We start from the raw sequence: 19444 nt of genomic DNA on the forward strand, positions 1-19444 counted from the left end.
TGTACCGCACCTGCACGGAGCATACTGTACTGCACCTGCATGGAGCATCCTGTACTGCACCTGCACGGGGCATCCTGTACTGCACCACATCTGTGTACTGCACCCGAGCTCAGTGTGATGGGTGGCCATTCACTGCCCAAAGGCATGGCATGGCATGGCATGACACAGCACAGCACAGGAAGCACCTGGCTCCTCCATCCCTCTCCAAGACCTGCCAGCAGTGTGGTTCTCCCAGTAGGAGCCAGTCATTACCAGGAGGAGGTGGCACTGGTGGGTCAGTCTTTATTACTAAATAAATAGTCGTATAAATCCTGTGCAAAACTCTGTGGCAAAACCATTTGCCTTGGTGGGCAGTGGGGGCCGTGCTCCCCACAGCTGGCATGGCACAGCTGACAGCCCCAGCGTGGCAAAGCGAAGTGGTGGCACTGGAGCCCACTGGGGAGAGCCGAGACCTCCAACACGGCCAGGGCAGGGCCAGGACTCCCCATCCAGGCTGGTCACCTGCCAGAGGGACGGAAGCTGCACGAATCCCTGAGGAGCAGACAAGCACCATCCAGCCCAGTTGCAATTCTGGAGCCACTCCAGGGGCCCCGGCAGAGTCCATGGGCTCCCAGCAGTGCCGTGCTAGAGCTGAGAGCTCGGGGTCTGGCCATGCCGCCGTTCCCGTGGCTCCACTGTGCCCACAGTCCCCAGTGGCACCACCACCTCCTCCGACTGGCAGCTCTTGTTGAGCTCCACCACGCGCGGCACCACCGTCGACCAGCGATCTGTGGGGACAGAGGGAATTGGCAGAGCCTGTGGCTGCTCCCTGGTCAGCCCCACATCACCTGGCCCCCAAATCTGCTCCTGGAGCCCATCAGAGGCTTCAGGGAGCATCCCAAGGGATGTTCCCAGTCCACGGCACTGCACTCACCTCTCCGCAGCCGGCCCATGGTGTGGGAGAAGCCGTAGTACTGGTACGTGTCATTCTTGCCCGGGTCCTCGCTGATGATGCCCAGATTCTGGTTCCAGTGTGACCAGTTCACCTCGTCCACCCTGTGGGGAAGGTCAGAGGCAGAGGGGCTGCACGAAGGTTGTGGGAGCCAGGGCAGCAGCTCTGGCATCCACTGGCAATTACACCCGTCTCCAGATGAGTACAGAGATACCAACAAGTGAGTGCTTTGTGCTGCCTTCCCAAAATGCTGCTGGCTGTGGTGGAAGAGGCTCAGCTGCTCCCCAGCCCCTGAGGGCACCTGCCTTTACCTGAAGCACCAGCGGCGATCCGGCGTCCCATCCGTGCCCTTCCCCACAGTGACCATCTCTCCGGAGCGGAAGGCTTTGCGCAGGAACACTGGGAAGGAGCGCTCGATGTCCAGGATGGTGGTGGCCCACTGCCAGGGACACCAGAGACTGCTTGAGTATGGAGGTACCATGCCCATGGAGCTTGTGGTGCTGCAGTGCCACAGCCCTCTGGGCACAGGCAGCCCTCGGAGGCCCCTGCCCAGCAGCCCCCAGGGTGGTACCTGCAGCTTCCAGATGTGCTTGCTCTCCTTGGAGACTTGGCCCACGGTCTCACCCATGAGGGCGATGAGCATGTTGAGGAGGAGCACAAAGGTGAGGATGATGTAGGTGACGAGGAGGATGATGAAGACGGCGGGGTACTTGGCACTCTCAAGCATCTCCAGGTCGCCCATGCCAATGGTGAGCTTGAAGAGGTCAAGCAGGAAGGTGCTGAAGGTCTGGCTGTCCCGGCAGGATGGGTAGGTGGGCACTGTGCAGTTGGACTTCTCACTGCAGGACTCACTGCTGGGACATGGGTTGAGGAGGGACACCAGGGCTGGGGGGAGAGAAGGGACAGGGAGAGTGAAACCCTGAGGGCAGCAGCAAGGACGGGCACCACAATGGGCCCCAACATGGCTCTGTGCCAGCTGACCCCCTACACCATGTGAGGAGGCAAGGGTTGGGTTCACAGGTGGGTGGGATTGAGTGGGGGGTCCTCAGCCCCCTGCCCAGCCATACTGCAGGACTTGTCCTTCCCCCAGGTCCCCACCTGCCTGCCAGACACCTACCGGACGCATAGCCAATCATGAAGAGCAAGTACACTAGGAGGAACCGGAACAGGTCTTTGAAGAGGATCTGCAAGTGATGGAGAGTGGGGTGAGGTGCTGGACCACAGCGCCATCACCGAGCCATGCCACGCTGCCAGGATGGGCAGGCTGGGAGCAGGCAGTGGTGAGCCACAGGAACCCTGCAGAAAGCCTGGAGGACTCTCTTTGGGCTGTACATCCATAGGAGGACTAGCTCAGCTGGGGAAGGAGAACACAGTTGACCCCACCAGACCTTCTGAATCATGATGCTGTAGGTTCCTGTCAGCTTGAGCCCGCGGGTGAAGTACAGGGCGTTCATCCAGCCCAGCACCAGCGCAAAGACCATGACAGCCAGGTACGCCTCAATGCCACCCAGGTACAGCCCCGCTGTGACAATCACCAGCACCGAGTAGATGAAGCTGGAGAAGAGTTAGGATCAGACCCTGCACCCATAAGCCCTGAGGTGCAACAGCTTGCAGTGATCCCAGGGGTTCCCCACATACTAGAGCAGCTGGAAGGAGCCATCTATGAAGAAGGAGTTCACACCTGGGCACTTCTTCATAAACAGGTCTTTGATCTGGGGGAGAGGGGGAGAGGTTGGAGGGGCTGGGATGAGTGAGCCCCTGCATGGCAGAGTCCCCATGTCTGGGCTCAACACAGCACGGGCAGATGTCTCAGGAAATGGATCTGGAGACCCCAAGGTCTCAGCAGCCCCATGGGAGGACCCCCGTCTCACCACACTGACATTTGTGCAGAAGAAGAGGATTCCAGTGAGGAGGGTGATGATCTCCCCGGCCAGGCGCAGGTAGTCGGCGGTGGTGGTGTACGGGTAAGGCGGCTGTGGGGAGGGGACAGAGCTGAGCTGCTGTCCCATTCCCTGGGCCAGAGGCTCAGCACACCCCCCTGTGAGGCAGTTCTGGCCCGTGGGGCTGTGCCACAGTGCCCTGGGACTCACAGGGCCCTCCATGGGGCGGTAGTAGGCGACGAGGGTGAAGATGACCATGGCACTGAGGTAGGACACTACACTGATGTAGAAAGAGACAGCCCCAAACTTGCGCCACTTGTCACGCAGCAGCTCGTTGATGGGCTCCACGGCCAACATCTCGTGGCGGTTCTGGTGGGACGTGGGTGTAGTCAGAGGGGACCTGGTCATTGAGTCTCCCCCAGACCCTTCCCAGTCCCCTCACCCCTACACACTTCAATCTTGCTGTTGTAGACAAGGATCTCCAGCACAGACACCTCCTCCCCACAGGTGTCCAGTGAGGAGAGGTCATAGAGAGAGGAGTAGACGGGGCCGTACGCCCAGTCCTTGAACTTCCGTGAGAGGTGCCGAGCATCCTCATCAGTGATCTCCCGACGGATGATATGCTGGAAGATCTGCCAGAGGGAGAACTGTTTGCCCACAGACCTGGCCCAAACCTGCCTGAGGTATCATGTTTTCCTCCCACCCCATCCCAGGTGAACCCTGAACCCCACCCATTGCACCCTGGTGGGCCCGGTGTGCTCCCAGGGTGCTCCCAGGGTGCTCCCAAGGTGCTCCAGAGGTGCTCCAGAGGTGCAGGGGCATTGCTACAGGGGGAAGCTCCCCAGGATGTGGCATCTTTTGTTTTTAATGACCCCCATGCCCACCCCATTGGAGGCTATGCTGAGGATCTGGGGTTAATTAAGGGTCAGAATGCGTTAAATAGCCAAGTTAATAGGCTGCACATCCAGGTTGCCACCAGCATCTGCAGAGAAGCTGTGCTGCCAGCAGGGACGTGCCCTGAGTCTGGCAGGGCTTGGCCCTGAGCTGAGGGGGCTCAGCCCGTGCAGTGGGGACAGCAGAGACACCTCTCCCCATGGCGGGGAGTCACCGCACCCCGATCTTGCCGGTCTTGGCTGCCATCATGAGTGGGGACAGCCCGTCGTTGTTGAGCAGTGCCTCCAGGTTGGTGTCAGGGAAGAGCTTGGCACACTTGACGAGGAGCAGGTCATACATCTTGGTGACGAACTTGGTGTTCTCGCGGGTGTTGTCGGCGATGGCCACCAGCGCGTGCAGCACCGTGTTGCCGCGGGAGTCCTGGCGCCGCAGGTCCGCCTGCTTGTGCCCGTTCTCCGTCAGGTAGTGCACAATGTGGGGCTGGTTGGTGCAGGCGGCCAGTGAGAGGGGCAGCTCACCTGCAGGGACATCAGGGCTCCCATCACTCCTGCCCTGCAGCAGGGGCACCCTGAGGCACAGTCAGTGCCTCCTGGGCTCCCTCCCTGCTCACCAAAGTAGAAATATCCGCCCTCATCCTTGGGCTGGAAGAAGCGGCCGCGGGCCTGGGCGTGGACATCCGCCCCCTTCTCCACCAGCAGCTCCACGTAGTGCTTGCAGCGGCGCTCGATGGCAATGTGCAGGGCGGTCTGACCTGTGACACCAGTTCCCGTCACCTGCCACCTTGCCCTGTGACTTTCCCCAGGTCCCCAGCCGTTCCAGAGTACCTACTGCTCCAGTCCCCAACCTTCCCATCACTCCCTATCCTCCCCAGGGTCCCTGCTGCTCCAGTCCCCAGATCCCCCCACTGTCCCCATGCACAGGCAGGGCCAGCAGTGGCCCCGTGTCCCCCACCTCGGTAATAGACGTCCCTGAAGGGTGAGTTGATGAACTCCCTCATGTTGCCTGTCTTCTCCGCGATGTCGAGGAGGACTGGGATGGTGTCGTTCCTGCCCCCGCTCAGGTTCAGCAGGGCCTTGGGCAGGCAGGTCTTTCCCGTGGAGGGCTCTATGATGGAAGTGTGCTGAGGAGGAGTTGGGCCAGCCCCCCTGGCCATGGGGCTGCCCAGCCCCACATTGTCACCCTCCCTGGCCAGATCCCTGCCTTCTCCCAGGGGCTGCAAGTCACAGCTTCCCATGTCAGGGTGTGCATCACCATCCCCACTGGGCACAGGGATCACCAGTGGCATGTCACAGCCCCAGCACTGCAGAGGTCCTGGGGCAGGGAACTGGTCCTCACCTCGGAACTCCTCATCTGTGAGGCGCTTCTTGTGGGTGAGGAGGAAGGAGAGGAGCCCATCCAGGCCTGCCGGGGACCCTCGGGACACGATGTCGAAGAGGATGGGTCTGTTGAAGACCTTGAGGACGGGTGGTGGGTTGGGGGCTGGACCCTTTGCCGGCGCCTGCTTCCTGTGGGAGAAACCCCAGCTGGTGCCTTGGCCTCACCTGTGCACTGAGCTTGAGGGTGCTCAGCCACTGGGCACGGGCACCTGGGGACACACTGGGGACACCCCCTGGCTGGGGTCACCCCTGGAGATGGGGCATTCTTCCCACCCACAGCAGCCCAGTGCTTCCAACACTGCTCACGGCGGGTGGTGGGCGCTTTGCCAACTCTCACCGGGCACTGCACCACTTTGGGCCCCTGGCTGTGCCCCCCAGCAGGGACGGGACGTGGGTTTGGTCACGCTCCAGCACCACGGGTGAAGCCAGACCGGTCAGAGCAGTTGGCAGCAGCAGGATGGGCTGGGCACAACCAGTCAGCTCTGGGCACAGGAAATGGGGGCAGGATGGATGCCAGCTGCCCCAGATGGGGATCCCCAGACTGACGGCTCATGGAGCATTCCAGTCCCGTCCACCCAACTCCACCGGAGGACATCCTGCTGTCCCGCGCCGGCAGCACCCCTGGGTGGGGACACTGGCGGGGGGCCACGGTGACTGTCCCAGGTGCCCGGCACAGAGGGGCATTGTGCGTCCGGCCATGGGCTGCCCCCCCGGCTCCGGTTTCCTGGCGCGGGCAGGGCGGAGGCCCTCCTGAAAAGCCCTTTCATGCCGGAGCCAGACGGCCGCACGGGCCAGGGGAGCGGCCAGGCACACAGAGCCTCTTTCATGGCGCCGGTAAGAGGGAAGGGGGGCGCGCTGCCGGCCCCGGCACACGGAGCTGCAGACCCTCACCACGGCACGGCACGGCACAGCCCAGCGCTGCCACTCGGGCTCACTGCGAGCTACTCCTTGTGCGTGGCAGCTCTGCCCAAAGCACCCCAAAGTGCCACTCGAAGGTCTGTTCCCATCCCAGCTGCTGAGCATCCCCGTGCCCATCTGGGTGCCCCCATCCCGGCACCCCGTACTCACTCCGCGACCCTCCTGCGCCAGCGCTTGTTCTCGCTGGGGTGGTGGCGGTAGGTGCCGTAGTCAAAGAGGGAGTCCATGGGGGCTTTCTTGGGCGCGGGGACCACGGGGGACTCGTAGATGGTGGCCTCCAGCAGCTCCATGGGCTTCGGGGCGCCTTTCCGAAAGGCCCCGTGGAATTTCATGCGGAGGTTTTGCTTTCCATCCCCGGCGCCGGGGGGTCCCCGGGCTGCCTCGGCGGGGGTCGGGGTGTCCTCGCTCTCGAACAGGTTGGCCAGCGAGGAGAGTGGGAAGGAGTCGTTCTGGAGGGAGCCGTCCTCCCCCGCGCCCTCCCCGCCATCGCCCGCAGCGGCGCGCGGGGGGTCCTCGGGCTCTGCCATGGTCCCACGAGTGACCTGCCTGCGTGGCTGTGACTCCCGGCTCCTTCACGAGGGCAGGAGACCTGGCAACGGAAAATCCAGTCAGCCTCAAAAGACCCTCCCCATCCTCCCCCGGGGCACCGACCCCGCGGCGGGATAGGTCCCGAACCCACCCTGGCAGCGGTTGGGGCCGGCGGGTCCCCCGGTAGCTCAGAGTGTCCCAGCTGGTGCTGTCTGTCCTGCTCTGCTCGGCACCCACCTGCCCGGCTGCGGGGACCCCTCCCGTCTGCGGGAGCCCCCCCGGCTGCGGCCGCGCTGGGCGAGGGTGAGCCCGGCCCCGCTGCGGTCAGCCGGGGTGCAGCCCAGGACAGGGCACAGAGCAGACCCTGTGCGCTCCGATCTGCCGCCCAAGGAAAGAAAACATTCCTTGGGATACTCCCCACGGCAAGGGAAGCATCCAGGGAAGCACCCAGAGGCAGCAGGAGCTGCCAGTGCAGCAGGGCTGGCAGGGGACCAGGGCTGCCCCGATGCTCCCGCAGCCCTGGAGGGCTTGGTGGGACCCGGCCCTGGGTGCGGGGAGGGCTCAGATGTGGCACGCGGGGGTGGGGCTGCAGCCCGCGGGAGGGCCGGGACAACGGCAGGGAGAAGAAATTACGGGTTTGGGTTGCCCAGAGGGACGTGGGGCTGAAGGAGAACTGCGCTACCAGAGTGGCCTGCAAAGTACCGCGCTGTGCCAGCGGCACGGCCGTGCCCTGCCCGCACGTCCCTCCGAGCACGGACAGGGGACCGACTCCAGGCTCTGACCCAGCCCCGCTTCCCACCAAAACCCACCGGCAGAACCCGGCAGCGTTCGGGCTCAGCACAGCTCCTGTCCCCGGCCAGCTCAGCCCTCCCCGCGGGTCCGGGCACACAAAAAGCAAAGGGAAACGTGTCATTTTGTGCTGGGCTGCAGCTCTGTGCAATAAGCCGCAGGGACAGGCTGGGCCCTGCCGGGACAGCTCGGCAGGGAACGGGCTCGAATTCGGCAGCGGGTCCTCCGAAACCCCGCAGCAATGGGGAGGGGGCCTGGACAGTGCTCCCCTTCTCCCCAACGCCCTGGGGGACACTCAGCAGGGCTGGTGCAGCACTGGAGGGCACCAAGTGGGGATGGTACAGCCTCGGGGGGCACTCAGAGCAGAAAGTGCTGCCTCGGGGGGCACCCAGCAGGGCTGATGCAGCCTTGGGGGGCACTAAGTGGGGATGGTACAGCCCTGGCGGGGGGTCACAGGGTAAGCCACAGGCACACAGTTTCTCCTCTTTGATGGGTTTCCTGCCATCCCCAACTCTGCAAGAAATTCCACAAGCACCTGCCAAAGCCTGCAGGTCCCACATTCCAAACCCACGCAAATGGGGGCCCTCACATGGCCAGTTTGACCTTGGACAATGGAGGGAATTGCCATCCTGAGGGCTGGCAGTGGGGACGGAGCACCTGACACCTCCGAGCTGCGCTGGCACCCAGGAAAGCCTGCCCGCGGCTGGGCTGGCACTCACCTGCTGGCACCAGCCGGGGCCGGGAGGTTGTGTGGGGAACGAGGGGCTCGGGGCGGGCGCTGCCAGCCCAGGCACTGCCCCGGGCACGGCTGCTGCCAGGAAAGGTGCTGTCAGAGGGGTTTGATTTGGCCCGTTAATTATTTGGGTTTGGACCTTTCAGGCTTCCTCACCTCATGGAATAACTGAGTCAAGGAGCTGCTCTCACACAGCCAACACAAACTCCACCTGTGCTCCCACCTCTCCCCAGCTTCCCACTAAGGTCCCTCCCAGCCGGATCATTATCCCCAGTGAGTCCCCACTCCAGCCCACCACGGAGATACAGACACTGTCACCGACACGGGGATGTGCAGGGACATGCTCTGGGTGGGCGGCAGGGACGGTGTCCCATGACATTAAAGCGTTCGTCAAGCTGAAACCGGAAGGTCTCTGGTGGGAGTGAATCACTGAAACCACAAGGGGGTCATGTTGGACACGCTTATCCGGAGTGATCCACACATCTCCCAAAATCATCCAGAACACTGGGGCCATGCTCAGCGGGGCAAGAGCCGAGAGCTCGGCGTGGGCACCGCGGGGGCTTCGGAGCCGGTGGGAATCCCCTCCTCGAAACTCGCCCTGGGAACACACCCGGCACCCCACGGTCAAAGCGTGACCCCCACATTGTCCGGACAGGTCAAGACCTCGTGGGGCCCCTGCCCAGCTCAGCCCACGGCCCCGGCCTCACCTGGGGGCTCTACCCTGCCCCGGTCTCCGTGGGGGCTGCATCCTGCCCCGCGTTCGTCCTCTAGGGTCTCCATCCTGCCCCGGCGCCCGCGTCCTGCCCTTGGGACTCCATCCTGCCCCTGTGCCCATGTCCTGCACTCGGGGCTCCATCCTGCCCCGGTGCCCATATCCTGCACTCGGGGCTCCATCCTGCCCCAGTATCCGTGTCCCGCCCTCGGAGTTCCATCCTGCCCCGGTGTCCGTGTCCCGGCCCGTTCCAGCCCCGGCCGTGCCCTCCGCTGCCCGCTCCGTACCGTGAAGGGTCCCGCAGGCTCCGGCGCCGCTGAGTCTCCGCGGGGCCGGTCCCGGAGAGCGGCCCCTCCCCGCCCCGGCCCGGCTCGGCCCCGGCTCCAGCGGCGGGGTGGCACCGGGACCCGCCCGCGGGATCGGCCCCCGCCCGCCCCCGCGGCACCGGCTCGGCCCGCGAGCGGACCCGGGATGGTCCCCCGGGGACACCCACCACAGAACAGCCTCCCGAAATATGGCCCAAAATACACTCCCTGAGACTGTCCCCCACCAGAACAGCCCCAAAACCTTCCACAAAATAAGGCTGCCAGGAAGAACCTCTCTGAAACAGCCCTCCCCAAGGAACAGCCCCAAAACACCCTCCCAAAACCAGCCCCAAAACACCCTCCCCAAAATAAAGTCCCCAGGAGCAAACTCCCTGAAACAATGCCCCCAGGAAACAGCTCCAAAACATCCTCCCCAAAACAGCTCCCTCAAGAACAGCCCCAAGACATCCTCCCCAAAACTGCCTCCCAAAACATCTTTCCTGACACAGCCTGCCCACGAACAGCCCCAAAAAACCTTTCCAAAACAGTCCTCCCAGCAACAGCCCCCCAAAACATCCTCCTCAAACATCTTTCCTTAAAACAGCCCCTTTAGGAACAACATCCTGAAACAGCCCCCAAACACCCTCCACAAAACAACCTCCAAATCCCTTCCACAAACAGCTCCTTCCAGGCAGAGTCCCCCAAAAAACCCTCGCTGAAACTTTCCACTTTGGAGCTCCAAAGCACCCTTCCTAAAACAGCCCCCTCCAGAACAGCCCCAAACACCACACCCCGGAACAGCCCCGTCCAGGATCAGCCCCAGAACATCCTCCCAAAGCACTTTCCCCGCGCAGCCCCAAATGAGCCTCCCAGGCCGTGGTACCGTCAGTTTTTATTAAGTGCTGCTCTGCCCCGTGCAGGGATCAGCAGCGCCGAAGGCAAGGGGGCCCGTGAGGGACCGCAAGCACCGCAAGCACCGCGGGGACAGACCCGCCTGCCGCATCCGGGCCATGGATTCGCTCCTACGCCGGCGCTGGAGCAGTCGGGGTCACCCAGAAGTCATCGGCTCCTCCACCCTCTGGGCATCATTCCGGACGATCCGGTGCTGGTCGGCACGAGGTGCCCGTCGGTGTGTGGCGGGTTCTGGGTGCAGTCTGAGTGCCACGGCAGGTCCAAGGGCATGGCAGCAGGACATGCTGTCCCCAGGCTTCATTCCCTGCCCCGCCAGAGACAGGAATCTGGGACCTGGGACCAAAACGCTTGTAGGATTTCTTGGGAAATCCTACAGTGACACCCACAATTGTTTTATTGCCATATTCTCAATAGAAAATTAATTATTATTTTTTTTTGTTAGAAAATAGGTTATCCACTGCAGATCCAGACAGGAACCAAAGTCACTGCAGAGCCGGGAGCCGCCCCGGCTGCCTCAGTGATGAAGACACAGGTAACACCCATCACACCTTATCTAATCCATGCCAGTCCTGTGCCAGCTTTAGGCTTTGTAGCTCAGCTCGGCGTTCATCTTTGTGTACATCTCATAAATTGCATCCAGGATTGGGGTGACCCTTGTGAGAAATTGATGGATTTTTTCTATGCTTTCCTCTTCCTTGACTTCTTTACCCTTCTCCAAGGCCTTCAGCAGATCAGATTTGTAGGGAAGAGCATACACTGAGCCCTGTGAAACAGGGGGAAGGCGTTAGACTCCCACACACCCAACAGAGACCATGGGTTGGGTTGTGCCACAGGGTCTCAGGACACTCATCAGCACACAGGAACAACCTTGGGGATGGTGTTTGAGTGGAGATGGGGGAAGGCTCACCATGAAGAGCTTCTGCAGCATCCAGCCATGGTACTTCTTCAGTGCGATCTCATAAGCCTTCAAGGCGTTCACTCGGATGAGGTTGGGATGCTCCTCATCCCGCTCACCATCGGAGATGCTCTGCAGCAGCACCAGCATGAATTTCAGGCCCCTGGGAGAAGAGTGGAGACATTGGGGTGGGGAAAGGGAGTGCTGCTTCTCAGCTTCCAGCCTGCTGTGTCCAGGCATCCCAAAACCCCCAGTCTTAGCAGCGCATCCCCCTTGCAGAGCTGGTGCCTGCCCATTTGTGTGAAACCAGAGAGGAGAAAGACAGGGGCAGGATTGAGCCCCCCCAGGAAGGACAAAAACAGGATGACCTTGGGGAAGAACATAAGGACCTGCACAGAATGGAGCCCTGCAGGGTAACACATGGAAACTGGAGCTGCATGGAGCTCCTGGGAGAGATGCAGGGACCAGAACAGGATGGAGCCCCCCATGGGGAACCTGGGACCTGCCATGGTCAGGACACTGGGACCAGGGCAGAATGGAGCCCCCAGGTGGGGCCCCCTGTCACAGCAGGGTCCTGGCCTGTCCAGACAATCTGGGGGCTCATGCTCTGAGGTTGAGTTTCCATGTGCGTTCCTAAAGCAGCTTTGAGAGGGGGTTCCCAACAGCTGTGCTCTCCAAACCAGCCAGACCCAGCGCAGGGGACCAGCCCAGCTCATGCAGCCCCAGCTGGCATTCAGCAGCTCCCCACATGCCGGGACAGGGCCTGGAGCAGCTCCCGATGCTGTGAGTCACCTTTTCAACCACATCAGCGCCAGTGTCGCACCCGTCTTGGGCCAGGCCGAGCCGTGCAGCTCCTTCTCCACCTCCAGGATGTTTTGCAGCGTTTTGAACTTGGCAGGGTTGGAGTCATAAACGGCCCGGATTTTCTGGGGGCAGAGACGGGGGTTGGCTCGCAGGAGCAGCCGGGCAGGGCGGCACCGGGGCAGGTAAACAGCGGCTGCTCACGGGGCTGTGCGCAGGAGCCTCGGCAATAAACGCGCAACTGAGCCAGCCGCGGCTGAGCCCGGAAGTCCCCATGGGAAGAAAAGCCCTTTGAAACACCTCCAGGTCTTGCCTCTCCAGTCCCTCCTGAGCCACTTCCTACCTTGATATTTCCAGCGAGGTCTGCTTTGACAGGCGAGTACACGATGGGAGTGCCCAGGCAATCTGTGGAAGTGTGGAGGGAGGACAATTAGACACTGGGGACACAGGAAACACACAGAGCCCCCCTAAGCAACAGGTTTCACCTTAAGCACAGCCTGGGCACTGAGACACAAGCCAGAGGCGCTGGGAAAGGATCTTTGGGCGTTGTACATGGCTGCTGGCCCTTGGGACAGCCCTGTCACCCACTGCGGCCACAGCGGCGACCTCCAGGCCGCCCGGCTCCGGGACACAGCCCTGGCAGAAAGTCCTGGAACAGCCTGACAGGCTCGGGACACTGCCCGGCAGCCCCATGTCCTGCCCTTCCGGGGCTGCCACACAATAGGAGACATTGTGGAGGGCAGCGGGCACGCCGTGACACGAGGGCGGCCACACCGACACCCACCCGCGTCCCGACACCGATGGGATCCACGGGTGGGACGGGAGCTCTGGACGGGATGTTCCAGGGTGGCAGACGCTTCCCAACAGCGCTGCTCGGCGAGTCTGACCGGACTGTGATGCAACCCCGGCCCAGGCAGAGCAGTCAAGCCCGGGCTGAGCCCGTCGGGGGGCTGTGAACCAGGCAGAGGGGTATCGAGACCCAGAACTGTGCAGGGGGCACCCCGGAGGGGCTGAGCCCGCAGCAGGCCCGTCCCAGCCCGCATCTCCCACCCCGGGCCGGCCCGCTCTCACCGAAGAACGGCGGCAGGTGCGCCACGGCCTCCAGGAAGGGCAAGGTCTCGATCTGCTTGTCAGCCGGCAGCGGCTTAAACTCGTGTTCGAGCAGCAGCGCCATGACCAGCACAGTCCCCGCCGCTCCCCTCCCGCTCCCCGGCTGAGGGGGCTCTGAGGGCGTTCTCGGGGCCGGCCCGGCACCGCGCCCGGGCCACGCCCCTCTTTGCCCGGACAGCCAATGGGCGCGGGGTAGAGAGGCGGGGCCTGCGGCACCAGAAGAAGGCCACGCCCCACTCTGCCGGGACAGCCAATGGCCGTGGGATCGTGGGGCGGGGCCTGCGGTGCGAGGGGAAGGCCACGCCCCCCGCGTCCCCCAGAGCCGCCTCAGCCGCGGCCGCGGGCGGAGCGTGGTGTCGGCGCTGCCCCCGCCGCGTCCCCAGTGCCGCCGTGAATTATTCACGGGAGATCAGTATTTCATAGGGACCAGATGGAAAGCAAACCTCGACGCGCGGGGCTGGTTACACGGCCCGACGAGGGGTTGGGTGGGAAAGTGACACCGAGCGGGGACGCGGAGAGTGGAGGGGTGGGGGCGGAGGGAGGCGCGGCCCGCCCGCAGCGCGGGGGGACATCTGTGCCAGAGCCCCGAACGCGGTGTCTTAACCGGTTATTCTGGAAAAACAGGTCGTGGGGCAATAGTGATGGGCCCTGCGGAGGGAGGGTGCGGGTACAGGGCGGCTGCGGAGACCCGCGGGTGGCAGAGCGGGGGCTGCGGCTGCTCCGCCGCTGTGCCTGGAACCCACCCCGGGGTGCTCGGAGCTCATCCCGCGGTGCCCGCCCTGTCCCGGATCACCCAGCCCGACTGGGTTCGATGGGGGCGGCGCCGCGCTGGTGCCAAGGCGGCAGAGGCAGAAACCTTTAACCCCGGAGATTTTTACAGCACCACCCGGCACAGCGGCACCGCCGGGGCCCGGCTCAGGCGACGCTTCTGCGCGTCCTGCGAGCGCTCGGGAAGCGGCGGCAGCGCCGGGCCGGGTCAGCGTGAGCATCGCGGTATCACCTCCCGGGCTCTCACCCTTTGCCCGCGAGTCCCTCCCTCCATCCCCGCCTCCGTCCCGCCCTCCCGTCCCGCGAAGCCCGTCTCGCCGCGTCCCTCGGCGCTGCCCGTAGTGCCGGGCGCGTTGCCGGGGCAGCGATGTGGCTGCTGTGGGGCCCGGAGCGCGGCGCGGCCGAGCGGCGGGAGCGGGAGGAGCGCAGGTGGCAGCAGTGGGAGCGCACCAGCCGCTCCTTCGCCCGCGCCGCCCTGTGCTGCTCGCTGCAGGCGCGCTGGAGCGACCCCCGCGGGCCCCGGCTCGGGCACGGCATTGGAGCAGGGCAGGGACTCCCCGGCACCCCCCTGTGCGGCAGCGCGGCGGCGGCGGAGTGGCGGCGGGAGCGGCTGGAGGAGCGCCGGGAGCGGCTGGAAGAGCGCCGGGAGCGACTGCGGCGGCTGCTGGGCCGGGAGCGGGAGGCGCTGGCGGCGGAGCTGCGGGAGCGGCGGCGGAGCGGGATGCGGAGCGAGGAGCCGCGGGACGGGATGCGGAGCGAGGAGCCGCGGGGCAGCCCCGAGGAGCGCAGGACGAAGGTGAGGGTGCGGCCTGGCCAGGTCTGTCCCGCATCCCGGGGCTCGTTCCGCATCCCTCCCGGTGAAGGGCTGCTCCCGTGTTCCAGCTGTGCCAGCGGGACTTGCTGGGGCCCCCCAGGAGTTTCCCGCTGTTCAGCACTCGGTGCCCTAAATCTTGGGGGCTTTTGGTCGCCCGGCCCTCCCGTATCCTGAGCTGCCCCAGCTCTCTGTTCCCAGGCTGCTGAGCAGCTACTCAGGAGCACTGGAAGGAGAACAACGCGGAGCTCCGGGAGGTGATATTACCTTCTTTTTAGTCCCTGCTGTCTTGTATTTATTAAACCAGTTTTTAACTTGAAAGTCATCATACAGCTGTCACTCATCTCACATCACAGCAGCTGCCCCAAGTTCTGATAAGCAAAAGGAAAGTGAAATGGTTTAATTGTGTAGGATGCCCCCTTGAAGCTGGTATTCTTAAAAAAGTCAGAAATCTGTTCAGACTCAGAGCAGGTTTTTGGCATCCACTATGTAAATGTCTCAGGTGCTTTTTTAGCTGTTCCTGCAATGCAGTGGTGCTTCCTTATTCTTTATTCCACTTACCTGCTGCTCCAGCCCTGGGGTCCAGTGTCACTGTGGTGTTTCCCACGTGACACTGACCCTCAGCTCAGGACCTGGTGGACACTGTGGACACCCAGACGTGCCCACCTCTGCAGAATCAGATCCTGCTGGAACTTCAGGGCTGTGGCAGGGCCAGATGGAGCTCCAGAGAGTCCATATTCTCCCGGGGGATGGGAGAACCTCTGGCCATGCCACATCTCTTGTGTCTCCAGGTGGAGTTGGAGCAGCATAAGAAACACGTGATAGAAGCCTGGGGTGATCAGCCAACACAAAAGCCCAAGGTACTGAGGGGTAGCCCTGGTGTTAGTGGCCACGGGGAGGGCTCTGGTGGAGGTGTGACACTTGTGCCTTTTGCCCTGCCTGGCAGACAGCTTGTCTTCTGATACAGACATGGCTTGGAGGTGGGAGGAGCAAGAGTTGCTGTTTGTTTGTTTTCTTTCAGTCTTGAATCAAATAACAACCAAGGGCACTGAGCTCATTCCCACAGTGATAGAAAGTTCTGCAGGAAAGGCACTATTACCAAAGCCATCCAGCCTGCAGGAGTCTGATTTGTGGATCTTCTGAGCCAGAGGCTGTTTGTTTGCATTATCCTAACCTGAAATGCCTTGTTTTCTTTTGACTGGCAAAGGAAGAGGTGACTGAACTTGAAGAGAAAAAATGTTACGAAAATCAGCACGAAACAGTGCAAAGGGAAAAGCTGGACAGAATGAGACAACAGGAAGAGAAGCATCAGCTGGAGAAGAGGAATCAAGTGGAGATGTTGCTGCAGCAGATAGAAGAACTGAAATTGCAGGAGACAGAGGTAATCTTGAGTTTCTCCTCACCTGAGGAGGGAATTCACTGCTCCCACTTGGAAATACAGCAAGGCTGACCTGACCTCTTCCCTCTGTTTCCACTGGGTGAAATGTGGAATGAAAATAGCTGTGACACTCTCTGTTGGTTGTGCAAACCTCTGCCCTGAATGCTGCCATGTGGACTGAACCCTGGTAGCTTTGGTTTGCTCCTCTTGAAGTGTTCAGCAAAGTTCCTGGAAGTGTTCAAGGCCAGGTTGGATGGAGCTCTGAGCAACTTGGTCTAGTGGAAGGGAGTTGGGACTGGGTGATCTTTAAGGTCCCTTTCAACCCAAACCAGTCTGGGATTCTATGAAGTGCAAGTGGTGTTTTGTGCTGCACCAGATGAGAAAAGGAAACTTATAAGTGTGGCAGGTTCAGGTCAAAGGCTTTGCCAGCTGCAGCTCCTCAGTGTGTCTGTGCCTTGAGACATGAGGCACGAATTAAAATGAACGTGGAATATTGACTGCAGGGAAGATTTTCCCTGCCTGCAGAGAAGCAGAAAAGGGTACGAACTCTGGTCAGAGAGACTCTCTGGGATGTTGCAGCTCTGTAATATACTCTGTCTTGGTGTTTTCTTTTTCCTTTTTAGACAAAAAAGCTGAAAAAAGAAAAAGAGAATTTATTAAAGCAGCAGTGGGAGTTGGAGAACTTGGAAGAAGAGAGGAAACAAATGGAAGAGCACCGAAGGAAGAAGGAGTTTGGGTATGACACTGAGTGAAACTTTTTCTGGACAGAATCTGTTCCTGAGGCCATAGCAGTACTTGGGGCATGAGGAGATGTTCCAGCTAGCATGGTAGGATGTAAATATTTGGATTGTGATGGACTCACCCACAACAGGCAAGGAGCAGATGCAGGGGTGCCCTTAATTCTTTTTGTTTGTTGTAGCAGGTTCCTCTTCTGCCTCTTAGTCATGTTGTCACAGATGTACCTCCTTGAGTGCTGGTGGCAAGGGGCTTATAGAGTCAGTTTGAATGTTTGTGCTTTTTTTATTTTGCCTTTTTAATTTTCTCCTTCAGCCGCTTTTTGAAGCATCAGTGTGGTGCCCAGTTAAAGAGACGAGCACAGCAGATACAGGAGGAGCTGGTAAGAGATTGATTTACACTTTACTGTGTGATGAAAAAAGTTGTTCTGTGGGATTTTTTTGTGTCTGATTCCAATGCCAACAATTAGTCAGAAGGCCCTTTCCAGCCTGTGCACAGGGCTGGGGCACAAAGCTCTTGGGGAAGCAGCAGACGGAGCACCTTGCTGAGCACACCCTTGACTCTGTCAGCAGTAATGCCTGGACAGGAGTCCTGCACACAGGCTGGAAGCCTCTTGGACAGTTGTTAAACCTGTGGGTTTTCTCCAGGAGACAGACAGGCAAATCTTATCAGCCCTCCTGGAGGGAGAAGCCGAGGCTGAGCTCCGGTGGTCGGTGCATCAGGACCAGGCTGTGGCAGACGCGGCCTGGATGAAGCGCGTCATCGAGGAACAGCTCCAGCTGGAAAGGGAGAGGGAGGCAGAGCTGGAGACTCTTTTTACGTAAGTCTGTCCAGCTCTGAACATCATCTGAACAGACCATGTGTGCTGAATGCTCCTCGTCAGAGGATCTCAGAGGCACAGGCACGGGAGACACACCAACTGCCTGGGAACTACCGTGAAGAGAAACCCAAGTGCTCCTCTGAAGCACAGGGTGGCTCATCTGTGCCTGTGGAGTACACAGGTTTTTAACCTCAGAGATAACTCTTCCTCTCTCCTTTAGAGAAGAAGCTAAAAAGGTGTGGGAGAAGATGGAAGAAAAATGGGAAAGAGAGAAGGCGGCCAGAGATCACCTGATGAATGAGGTGATGACCCTTCCTGGTGAGGTGTCTCCCTTGGCTCCATGAAACCACTGTTGCAGTTGTAACCCTCCATCCTCCAGTGGGTCACAGCATTCTGTACCCAGGGCATTTTTTCTGCTTATCCAATGTGGTTTCTGGAAATGGCTTAACCATCTTCTCCCTCCATGCTGTCCCTCCACACAGGTCTTTGCAGGCAGACAGCGCCAGATCCAAGAGAAGATGAGGTTAAACAGACGTGCCCAGGAGGAGACCATGAAGTATCGAGAGCAGCTGATCAGAGAACTTGAGGAGGCAAAGGAGCTGAGTCGGCGGGAGCAGGAGCAGGAACTGAAGACAGCCCACAGGCAGGAGCTGGAGGCACAGGTGGGCCAAGCTTCCCCCAGACACACCTGGCTGGGGAAGGTGGCAAATCTCAGCTCAGATTTCTCTGTGCACAGGTGACAGAGCACCACTGGCAAGAGGAGGAGGAAAAACAGGAGAGATGGGCCCGGCAGCGCCATGAGGAGCTGCTGCAGCAGGAGGGGGAGCACAGGGTATGGTCAAACAGAGGCCACAGTGCCCTCAGGGGTCACACTGCCCTCAGGGGTCACCCCGACACAGGAGCCCAGCACGGAGGGTGACAGCATCAGGCTTCTCGTTGTATCTGATCCCCACCTCAGCTGTCACAGGGTGCCAGGGCAGAACACTGGGCTGTCCCTTCCCCTAACAGAGCTCTGCAGTTTTCTCTTAGAAGTTGCTTTTCTCTTTTGCTGATATTGACACTTTAGCCCATAATTTTTGAGGCAGATGTGTTGCTAATGCCTTAAATGTTATTTGATGCCAACAATAATTTATTGGCTGTATTAGGGCAGTTGGGACAGCACATCTCCACTGCTCAGTGTCTTTGTTGTCTGTCCTGCTTTGCCTGCCTCTAAAGACAAAGCTGAATTTGAGTAACCCTACCTAACCTCCCTGCCCAGCAGATCACCTCCTTTGCATGTTGAATAGCACCTGTGTGGATTCATCCTGGAGCCCATAAACCAGTTCTGGTCTTTGTTTTGACCCCTATTAGGTCCACAGTTACCTAAAAGCACCATGAACCTGAGGAACAAGCACTAAATGCAGCGCCAGACTACAGAAAGAGAACTTAGAAAACTCAAGGAACTCCTGAAATAATGGTGGCTCTGGACAGGCTACAGGAGATTGGTAAAAATACTTGTCTGTGGCCCAGCTAAACACGAGCAGATTTCTGCTGCCTTCAAGAATGTGGGGGTGTGAGCACCCTCAGAGAACGGAACTGCCTCACTGCCAGAAGGAGCTGTGCTGATGTATTTTAGTATGAGCTGGACTGGGGCAACACAGCAGATAAAGGGGCCCTGTGGATCTCAGCCATGAAAGAATCTGAGGAATGGGAGCTGCAAGCCAGGATGTGCCATGTCAGACTCCCAGCTCTGAGGATCAGGATGTGCCAGGGTGCCCAGCTGGTTCTGAGGAGTTAATGCATAATGCACCTCAGTCAGATATATCATGTGTGCTTTGGCAGCAGTTCTTAACTTGTCCAATTCTTCTCCAGAAGGTGCTGAAGACATCATGAAATGTTTTTCACTTGCTTAATAAATAAGGAGTAAATGAAACCCAAGCAAGGATTTTTTTCTTTACATGAGCAAAGTACTGAAACAACAGGAGGGGAGAGTTCATCGTTGCACTTGATTTCTTGCTGTTCTGGTTGGCAACTGCACCTTGAAATAGTCCTGTCACAGCACGAGGAGCTGACACAGGGCTGGGAGTCGTCTCAGCACTTAACTAGAGAAACCTCTTCCAAGATCTTTACAGAACTAGCCGTCAAATAAGCCCAAATTATTTCACACAC

The 19444-nt window shown here is 60.2% G+C and overlaps 3 protein-coding genes across 6 annotated transcripts; 1 reads left to right on the top strand and 2 right to left on the bottom strand.

Annotated features, from left to right (window-relative positions):
- Positions 1-303: 303 nt before the first annotated feature.
- TRPV4 (transient receptor potential cation channel subfamily V member 4) lies at positions 304-9124 on the bottom strand. 2 transcript variants are annotated; one of them, XM_071571941.1, is made up of 16 exons: positions 9049-9124; positions 6150-6588; positions 5041-5210; positions 4657-4809; positions 4316-4456; positions 3925-4223; positions 3264-3443; positions 3022-3180; positions 2812-2904; positions 2570-2643; positions 2320-2485; positions 2049-2115; positions 1503-1816; positions 1243-1370; positions 914-1035; positions 304-767 (listed from the first exon to the last, which is right to left on the bottom strand). In XM_071571941.1, exons 2-16 carry the CDS (start codon positions 6524-6526, stop codon positions 625-627), a joined length of 2586 nt encoding a protein of 861 aa, XP_071428042.1. In that variant the 5' UTR covers positions 6527-6588; positions 9049-9124; the 3' UTR covers positions 304-624. The 2 variants fall into 2 exon arrangements, with proteins under 2 accessions (XP_071428042.1, XP_071428043.1); XM_071571942.1 differs by lacking the exon at positions 9049-9124 and adding an exon at positions 6679-6919.
- An 817-nt stretch (positions 9125-9941) lies between these two features.
- Positions 9942-12929, bottom strand: GLTP (glycolipid transfer protein). Its single transcript, XM_071571951.1, has 5 exons — positions 12746-12929; positions 12018-12079; positions 11666-11799; positions 10886-11036; positions 9942-10741 (listed from the first exon to the last, which is right to left on the bottom strand). The coding sequence occupies exons 1-5, from the start codon at positions 12846-12848 to the stop codon at positions 10559-10561; spliced, it is 633 nt and encodes a 210-aa protein (XP_071428052.1). The 5' UTR covers positions 12849-12929; the 3' UTR covers positions 9942-10558.
- A 210-nt stretch (positions 12930-13139) lies between these two features.
- TCHP (trichoplein keratin filament binding) lies at positions 13140-19243 on the top strand. 3 transcript variants are annotated; one of them, XM_071571999.1, is made up of 10 exons: positions 13140-14348; positions 15155-15223; positions 15571-15744; positions 16365-16477; positions 16792-16858; positions 17124-17296; positions 17517-17598; positions 17779-17958; positions 18017-18128; positions 18647-19243. In XM_071571999.1, the coding sequence occupies exons 1-9, from the start codon at positions 13920-13922 to the stop codon at positions 18095-18097; spliced, it is 1368 nt and encodes a 455-aa protein (XP_071428100.1). In that variant the 5' UTR covers positions 13140-13919; the 3' UTR covers positions 18098-18128; positions 18647-19243. The 3 variants fall into 3 exon arrangements, with proteins under 3 accessions (XP_071428100.1, XP_071428101.1, XP_071428102.1); XM_071572001.1 differs by having other exon boundaries at positions 13770-14348; positions 18033-18128; positions 18647-19242; XM_071572000.1 differs by lacking the exon at positions 15155-15223 and having other exon boundaries at positions 18033-18128; positions 18647-19241.
- The last annotated feature ends 201 nt before the right edge of the window (positions 19244-19444 follow it).

The sequence above is a fragment of the Pithys albifrons genome, chromosome 17 (assembly GCF_047495875.1).
Source record: "Pithys albifrons albifrons isolate INPA30051 chromosome 17, PitAlb_v1, whole genome shotgun sequence".
Taxonomy (NCBI): domain Eukaryota; kingdom Metazoa; phylum Chordata; class Aves; order Passeriformes; family Thamnophilidae; genus Pithys; species Pithys albifrons.

What these genes read in the sequence shown, in the direction of transcription:
- TCHP (XM_071572001.1), top strand. Translation starts at nt 13,920, where the DNA reads ATGTGGCTGCTGTGGGGCCCGGAGCGCGGCGCGGCCGAGCGGCGGGAG. An exon ending in GAGCTGGAGACTCTTTTTAC is followed by an intron (nt 17,297 to 17,516) that starts GTAAGTCTGTCC and finishes TCTCTCCTTTAG; the next exon opens with AGAAGAAGCTAAAAAGGTGT. An exon ending in GGCAGGAGCTGGAGGCACAG is followed by an intron (nt 17,959 to 18,032) that starts GTGGGCCAAGCT and finishes CTCTGTGCACAG; the next exon opens with GTGACAGAGCACCACTGGCA.
- TRPV4 (XM_071571941.1), bottom strand. Translation starts at nt 6,526, where the DNA reads ATGGCAGAGCCCGAGGACCCCCCGCGCGCCGCTGCGGGCGATGGCGGG. An exon ending in CAGGGACGTCTATTACCGAG is followed by an intron (nt 4,457 to 4,656) that starts GTGGGGGACACG and finishes CTGGTGTCACAG; the next exon opens with GTCAGACCGCCCTGCACATT. An exon ending in GGCTCCTTCCAGCTGCTCTA is followed by an intron (nt 2,486 to 2,569) that starts GTATGTGGGGAA and finishes ACTCTTCTCCAG; the next exon opens with CTTCATCTACTCGGTGCTGG.
- GLTP (XM_071571951.1), bottom strand. Translation starts at nt 12,848, where the DNA reads ATGGCGCTGCTGCTCGAACACGAGTTTAAGCCGCTGCCGGCTGACAAG. An exon ending in GCACCTGCCGCCGTTCTTCG is followed by an intron (nt 12,080 to 12,745) that starts GTGAGAGCGGGC and finishes ACACTTCCACAG; the next exon opens with ATTGCCTGGGCACTCCCATC. An exon ending in TGCTGCAGAAGCTCTTCATG is followed by an intron (nt 10,742 to 10,885) that starts GTGAGCCTTCCC and finishes CCTGTTTCACAG; the next exon opens with GGCTCAGTGTATGCTCTTCC.